The following is an 8389-nucleotide window of genomic DNA, read 5'->3' on the forward strand; positions in this document are numbered from 1 at the left end:
TATTCGAATGAAAACCGCTGGTCATGAATAATGCAACAACAATCTGTCCTTGTTCTACAACCAGAAACCAAATAAATGTCACATGACTTTCACGGGAAGTTGCATTCGACTACAGAGAAAGAATATGGCAGTAGGAAGCATTTGTGCGGCATTTTTTCTTGCCTGCACTGGCCTTTGCACCGCTAAACCGCAGGAGTTCGTGTTCCTGGAAAGCAGTCACGATGTGGAAGCTTGGCGAGAGGAGAGTTGGGAGAAAGTTGAACGACTTTCCCCATCGGAAGATGTTTTTCTTACCTTCGCCCTCAAGCAAAGAAACTTAGAATCGCTCGAGCGACATTTCTGGAAGGTCTCCGATCCCAGATCTTCTGAATATGGCAAACACTTGTCGTTATCCAACCTGACGCAGCTTATATCACCATCTGAGGCAACTACTTCTGCAATCAACGCATGGCTAAGAAGACATGGCATTCGTCAAAGCGACTGCACGACTACTCTCACCGGAGATTTCTTGACCTGCCGAATGTCTTGTGCAGCTGCAGAGTCCCTTCTTGTTGGGGCGAAATTTCACCGTTTCAGACATCCAAAACTAACACGGCCAGTGATTCGCTCGACTCATCTGTACAGTGTCTCGAAGATAGTGTCTCCCCATTTGGATTTCGTAGGCGGGGTGCTTCATTTTCCGGCGGTGAATGGTCCATCCTCACCCAGAGTAAATGAGTACGCGTTCTTCGAGACCGAGACCAAACCATCGGTTAGCGGCCAGGTACACATCGGCGTCTACCCAAGTGTTTTACGAGAGCGTTATAATGTTTCTGATGTCGTTGGCACCCATCCCAAAAACTTACAATCTGTAGCACAATTTCTGGAACAGTACTACAGTCCCTCTGATTTGAAGGAATTCTTAGCTTTGTGGGGTGGTTCTTTCAAGCATCTGGAAGAAATGGCCAAAGTTATTGGGCCTAATAGTGGTCGCTCTGGCATTGAAGCCAGTCTGGACACCCAATACATCATGAGTCTTGGTGCAATGGTGCCTACTTGGTTCTGGAGCACTGGTGGGCGACATGAGTCGCAAGAGCCCTTCCTGGAATGGCTCATGGATATCAGTAATCGCACAGAGGTACCCTGGGTGCATAGTGTCAGCTACAGTGATAATGAAGACACACTCGATGTCACCTACATGAACAGAATTAATGTTGAGTTCCAGAAGGCTGGTGTCCGAGGACTCACCTTCCTCTTTGCCAGCGGAGACAATGGTGCTGGCTGCAAGAAGAAGAAGTTTCGTCCCATGTTTCCATCGTCGTCCCCTTATGTTACCACCGTTGGTGGAACAGCATTCAATGATCCTTTCACTGTGTCTGGTGAATATGCCTACGATATAAGTGGTGGTGGATTCAGTAATGTATTTGATCGGCCCTCTTACCAAACTGATGTTGTGGAGAATTACCTTAAGACCGGGCCACACATCCCTGCAGCATCTTACTTTAATCAAACTGGACGGGGTTTCCCTGACATTGCAGCTATATGCAATCACTTTTGGATTGTCAACAATAGAATTCCCGTTCCAGGGGTCATGGGAACATCAGCTTCAACACCAACTGTGGCTGGTATCATTTCATTGGTGAATGATGCACGTTTCCAACGAGGGAAATCTTCCCTAGGATTTTTGAATCCTTTCCTGTATCAGAATGCTGCAGCAATGTATGATGTTACAACAGGCAATAACAAGGGTTGTCTTGAGGGAGACACTGGATTCTATGCTGCGACTGGTTGGGATCCTGTGACAGGCTCAGGTAGTCCAAACTTCCCTGAGTTGGTCAAGGCTGCTCTAAGTAATCAATGAAATTTTTTTAAAAAACAATCTATCATTAACTAACCAGAAACACTGGGATGCCAGGGGATTGAAACAAATGCTGAAAAATAGGGTTTTTAGAGATAACACTTTGTATCTTGTCACTCTCGCACCAAAAAAAATTGTGGTACAAATGTTACAATTTTGTAGGTGCTTATTGTTGATAAGAGTTTTTGTGTCAAAATTTTTTTCATAATTAAAAGTCAATGTTGAAACTGCATTTGTATTTTGTGGTAAGTTATTGCAAGGACTATAGTTTTAGTCCTTTGTCCCTTGAACATTAGTACTCGATCAAACTATGTGACACTTCTGTTACTGAATATGCATATCAGACTGAATTGCATTACTGCTTAAGGTTGACCCTGTTTCTGTGGCATTAACCAACCAGATGCATTGTTAAAGGGGGTAAATTCTCAAAGAAGCTGCAGTTTTGCAATGTTGGAAGGTATTGCAAAATGATTTGGTCTGATGAGGGCTGTGAAGGCAAGGTGGCCTCATGGTTGGTGCACTCGACTCCAAAATGAGTGGTCCGGTTCGAGCCCCGGCCAGAACATTGTGTTGTGTTCTTAGGCAAGACACTTTACTCTCACAGTCCTTCTCTCCACCGAGGTGTTTAAATGGGTAGCGGCAAATTTAATGCTGGGGGTAACCCTGCAATGGACTGGCATCCCATCCAGGAGGGAGTAGAAATACTCCTAGTCGCCTCATGCTACAGAAACCGGAGTTAAGCACCGGCCTGATGAGCCACTAGGCTCATAAACAGACTTTACCTTTACCTTTACCTTTTTACCTGATGAGGGCTAAAGCTCAAAACATCAGCTATAAAGTCTGTTTACATCAGCCAATTCACATTATCAAGTCAGCTGATAAAGCTAAATCACAGATAGAATGCTTCTTGTCCTGGAGGGGATTGAAGTCCATTCCATTCCCCTCTTTCCCACCTCCCAGCAGCATTTCATAAGAGCTACATGTGACTCATTTACATTCCTAAGTGCAGAGGGGCACTGTCACAGAGAAGTGATGCCACCCAGAAGACAACATGTATACATACAGGTCAGACTCTGAACCAGATTCAGGGTCAAACGGGCTAACCATAAGGCCAGTATCTCCCCCACACTTTTCCACTGGAAAATGAAGAATTCTAGATTTTCTAGATTTTAGCACACAACTTGCAAACATTATGTTAATCACCCAGATGATATTTCAAAATTTTAATACTACATTTCGTAGGCAAGGCCTTACTAAGAAGTGTGGCTTTTCTTCATTGCATTGATAGGGATGTAACAAAACCCAACAGAGATCAGCAAAGTCAGCATTACCCCTTTCATACAATTCCAAGCAAAAAATGGACAAATATTGGAAAATCATTGACAACAGAAGGTCACTGGATCTAAGACATTTTCCATAAAGTGCTTGTAAAAGGCAATCCCATGTTGCTTTTATGAAAATGCACATCACTTCACTTGAAAATTGTTGTACCACAAATTGAGACACAAGAAATTTTGTACACAAAACTTTTTTCAGTTTTCTTCCAGGCACAATGTATCAGTTCATTCTGGGGTAGTCAGTGGAAAATGCTCAAAATTATTGCACCTACTGCATTTAGTTCTTTTTAACTGAGTGGGAGGTCTGTATGGGAGAATCTTGACTGAGGTTGCCAGTACAGACCGAATGCAGTGAGGTCTGTACCAGCCACCGAGGTCAAGATTTTCCCATACAGACCGACCTAGCTCGGTCAATAGATGTTTATTATATAGCTGTGACTTATATGCCAATTTTTTATATTCTTTGTACCTTTTTTTTTCTAGACTGGTCTAGATGCCAGTCTAGTTGGGAAAATCTAGACTGCTTTCAAAATTGATTTCAGCCAATCAAATTCGTGAATTCGGTAGTTTCCAGTCCTTGTGAGTCACAGCCATATAATAATGAACAGTAAAAAATCAAATCGGTTTTATGAAACAATATCAAGGAGAAAAAAAATGAAATAACTCTTAAGCCTTTAAGAGTGACTAGCATCAATTTCCTCCAACAATATTACCCTGAATGAAACCTTAGGGTCTTGAGAATAAAGGAAATGATCACCAACTAAAGAAGCTCTTGATTGTTAAACAAATTCTCCTTCTCAGCACCTTAGGGAATGTATAGAGAACAGTATGGAGAATATACATACTGATGTTAGGGAGGAAAGAGATAATGAGTGCTATCCATGGTTGATACTGCTTTGTAAGAATTCAGGAGGTAAAAAAAACCTGATAACTTTAATTGTTTTGATTTCTCAATCTTTCACCGTGTTACAAACAATATTCACAGGAAACATTTGTAGGCCAGCGAGTTACAACAGTTGTGTTGATTCAAACAGGGTCTTCCCAATTTTTATTTAACACCCAGGTATTCTAGTGTGTATCTGCTGGAAATGGCCTCATCTATGTTTGAATTGCATTTTATGCTCCAAATTTCCAGTATTATCGTTTTTTGTAAAGACATGGCTTAAGTCTTAAGCCCTCCAGTTTGCTGGCTGAAACTGACTTGCAGTGTTATCTTTTTTTGTAAAGACATGGCTTAAGTCTTAAGCCCTCCAGTTTACTGGCTGAAACTGACTTTCTATTGTCCTGAACCTTCACAAAATCAAACAGCACAAACATCTTGTTGGTAGAGTCCTAGGAGATAAAAAATAAATTAACCCATTGACTAGTTTAAAATTTTTGGCTGAGTAAATGTGATAAAAGAAAAATACTACATAATCTTCAACCAATTGGAGAGTACTGCTGTCATGGTAACCCATGCAGAAATAACATCATACCGAAGCATAATTTCACTGCTGACTGAAAAATAAAAAAAATAAAAAAAGGAAAAATAAAGTAGTGAAAATCACACCTCATTCTGCAGTTTAAATCCAATTCTAGTCAAAGACTTTACAAACTCAGATGTGTCATTGATACGACTCGCCACTTCAGCCACTTTTAGAATGCCTCTACAAGATAAATTACACCATCTTATTATTAGATGAGAATCTTGAATCTTAAACCTTTCTACTCCCAAGATCTTGTTCATAATTCTCCTAACTGTCTGCTTTACAATTCTTATGTTGGTTTGGAGAATTTGGTATTGCATCAACCAATAATCCCCTCATTGATATTTTTTCTTGATTCTCATCACTTGTCTGCTAGAGATTGTATTGATATGGTAAGGAGAAATTCTGTATTGGTCACTCATGGAAGTAAAAGAGTTATGAGCAGTGGTGGCTCATTGAATTTTCTGTACCTTCACCAATTTCTTGGTCAATGGAATCACCACAGCTTCATTGCAAATTGGGAGTAGGTAACAAGACACTACATGTAAGCACTTCTGTATGTAATGGTTAGGTTGGAAGGGGGTACTTTGAACAAATATAAATAAACAAGAGCTCTATTTTGCAGCCTAGAAGTGTACCAAGGTGTATACAAGGGAAGGAATCTCACAAAGTGCTGTACAGAAAAGCACACGTGAAAAAAAAATTCGTTAGGCTTGTAATGGGGTGATGAGAGAAAACTCTAGTAATCCAATAATAAGATGTAATCTTTGCTCTAACAAAGAACTTCTTATTGTCGACAAGTTATCCATAATACATTTGTGTAAAATCAAAAGAAAAAAAAGTTTTAAGTGTATAACTGTACCCTGGTTTGAGAACTCTGTGTGCTTCCCTCAAGAAATCAACAAGGTTGGTTCCCATCAATGAAAGACAGAAAACAGCAACATCCACACTTGCAGGGCTTAAGGGGACCTAAAATGTAAGAGACAATAATTCACCCTTTAGAGCCTAACATCAGAATGCATATTTTCCATACTATTAGCCATACATTTCCTAAGGTGCTGACAAGGAAAATTTGTTTAACAATCACAAACTTTTTTCGTTGGTGATCAGTCCTCTTATTCTCGTGACCTTAATGTGTGATTCTGGGATGATGTTATAGGGAGAAATTAGATGGTGTCATTTGTAAGCCAGGGTCAAAAGAGTTAAAAGCCAGCCACTACAGTTGAACCTTGATTATCTGGACTCGCTGGGGCTAGAAAAAATAGTTCAGATAATCGAGGGTCTGGATAATCGAGAATATTGAATATTAACAAAAAACAAAAACTGATTAAATCAACAAAGCAACATTTAATCATGAAACCAAACATTTACAAATCGTTTTTAAAAAAATAAGGTCACCGCACTAGCGAATAGATTGTGAAATCTTACTAAGCAACATAGCAACTCAAAGCGAATCAGACCTCAATAAAATGTTCTTCATTAGTTACAACACCTGTGAGCGCTGCTTTTGCTTTTTGAAAGTGAAACAAACTTGCCTTTACTTCACTTTTCTACGCTGTAGTTTTAAAATGAATATGGTTACAGAACTTGATCATGACCAATTAGGACCAGAGGAAAAGGCAGGGTAATCAAGAAATCTGGATAATCAAGGTCCAGATAATCCAGGTTTGACTGTACAGACTGATCAGAGTTAAATCTCTGCACTAACAGTAAATTAAAGACAACACTGACTTTTTCACCTTTGCCATGTCGCATGCTGTAATAAACTTGTTCTTGGCAACAAGATCAAACGAATGCACTTTGTTTGCAACACTCTGAGCAATTGCTGCTTCTCCACAACCAAAATCTGCGACCACTTCAGATACTGGTCTATAAATAAATAATTAATAGTAGCAATGAATGATAAAATAATTACAAAGATATACAAAAAATTACCCGCAACATTGTTTGGGCAAACACACAAGCCAAAATGATAAAATTTCTGTGTAACCTTAGTGTTCACAGTCAAGCCCCAAATATGTGACATGTAATTCTCCTTCCTTCTCCTAGACATATTCGTTTAAATCAGAAAAGAGATGTGGGTGACTTACATGTACATCAAAACAACAACCTCAAGCTGATAACTTTATCTATTTTGAATACAGTGGAATCCCGATTTCTCAAACCTCCAGGGGAAACCCAAATTGGTTAGAGAAACTGGGAGTTCGAGAAATCGGGAGTGGAGTTACAAGTGAAGCAAATCCAAGGGAAACAAGGTTTGGTTCGAGATATCGGGAAGTTCTCGAAACTGAGGGTTCAAGAAATCGGGATTCCACCGTACTTGTTTTTGGGGCAATGTGTCTATATCTTATAAAGGAGTTACATGACCTTTTAACCTGTTAACTCACATGAGTGACCGAGAGAGATTTTCTCATGACAATATCAATACAATATCAAGCAGACAGGTGACAAGAATAAAGAAAAATATCAGTTAAAGGATTATTAGTTGATCCGATATGAAATTCTCCAAACCAATATCATAAGAATTGTATTGGACAGATTAAGGAGAATTGCTAATTAGATCTTGGGAGTGAAAGGGTTTGTTCGAGTCTTAGGAGTTAAAATTACTGAATTTTAATACAGGTATTTTTTACCTTTTCTTCAACCATTCTATGATTTTGTCTACAGGATTAACTGGCCATAATCTGACTTGATTGGTGAAACCTCTGTGGTAAATATCAAACAAGTTTGGGTCTTTGGAAAACATTTCAGCTGCCTCCTTCCCTGTTGTGGTGTAGAGTTGTTCATTTATCCACCTGAATCGAGAAGATTCCAACTGCTTTGTCATCTTTTCATGAATACCTGACTTACTTTGAAGACCAGAGGGCGGTACAATGTTTTTACTTGTGACCTTGAAGTTTTCAAAGTTCTTTTCTGATACTGGTTCTTCATAAGGGATACTGTGATCTTGCTCCATGTCTTGATTTTTCTTCCTTCTTTTTTGCTTTTGATTTGCCTCTAGAGTTATTTGCCCTGAATTTGTTATTGTAGAATTGTCTTCACAACCATGCCCTTTCTTTTTCTCTCTTTGCTTCTTTTTCTTTGCTTTCTTACTTTCAGACTGATTTACCACTTCCATGGTTTGAAGATTTGAAGGAATTTCTTTGTTATCTATAGCAGCCTGAATCGTGGAATCAGTACTTTTATAACATCGATTGTCACTAACACACTTTATTTTATCCTTCTTCTTGTGCTCATTGCTGTCTTCTTCCTTACTTTGATTCATAATTATCTTCTTAGTTTCTTTCTTGCTCTTGTGGTTATTTAATTTCTCACTGTGTTCTTTTTCTAGAGCTTTTGCCATAAGTCCCGTACTTCTAGTCGCTATGTCAACCTCTTTCAAGGTAGTGGCATCACTCTTTTCGTTTTCTCGGCATTCAAAACCTTGGTTTTGCACTATTTTAAATTTATTATTATCTCTTTTCTTTTTCTTTCTTTTCTTTTTCAACTGTCCCGTTTCATCATTGCTTTCTGTTGCTTTTCTTTTCTTACTCTCTGAAGTATTCATCTCATTTTGGAGTGGCACATTGTTCGACACGGAAGCATGATATTTGCAGTTTGTTGAGGATATACCGCCAAAAAGATGAAGAATAAGAGAATCCTGTTCCTTGGACGTGCTTTCCCACTCCAAAATCTCGAAATAGTTTTGCATTTCTGTCATTTCAAGCTGAATCTAGAAGACTTGCAAAAGACCACGCGCGTCCGCCATG

At 39.2% G+C, this 8389-nt stretch overlaps 2 protein-coding genes across 3 annotated transcripts; one reads left to right on the plus strand and one right to left on the minus strand.

Annotated features, from left to right (window-relative positions):
• Positions 1 to 67: 67 nt before the first annotated feature.
• On the plus strand, positions 68 to 2069 carry LOC111338468 (tripeptidyl-peptidase 1). The gene has a single exon (XM_022944982.2). It carries the CDS (start codon positions 83 to 85, stop codon positions 1838 to 1840), a length of 1758 nt encoding a protein of 585 aa, XP_022800717.2. The 5' UTR covers positions 68 to 82; the 3' UTR covers positions 1841 to 2069.
• Positions 2070 to 4088: 2019 nt separating this feature from the next.
• On the minus strand, positions 4089 to 8340 carry LOC111338460 (ribosomal RNA-processing protein 8). Of its 2 annotated transcripts, XM_088732770.1 has the most exons (6): positions 7274 to 8340; positions 6380 to 6509; positions 5503 to 5609; positions 4724 to 4820; positions 4433 to 4506; positions 4089 to 4360 (listed from the first exon to the last, which is right to left on the minus strand). In XM_088732770.1, the coding sequence occupies exons 1-6, from the start codon at positions 8338 to 8340 to the stop codon at positions 4312 to 4314; spliced, it is 1524 nt and encodes a 507-aa protein (XP_088588896.1). In that variant the 3' UTR covers positions 4089 to 4311. The 2 variants fall into 2 exon arrangements, with proteins under 2 accessions (XP_088588896.1, XP_022800702.1); XM_022944967.2 differs by having other exon boundaries at positions 4089 to 4506.
• Positions 8341 to 8389: the final 49 nt, after the last annotated feature.

This window comes from Stylophora pistillata, chromosome 9, assembly GCF_964205215.1.
Source record: "Stylophora pistillata chromosome 9, jaStyPist1.2, whole genome shotgun sequence".
NCBI lineage: Eukaryota > Metazoa > Cnidaria > Anthozoa > Scleractinia > Pocilloporidae > Stylophora > Stylophora pistillata.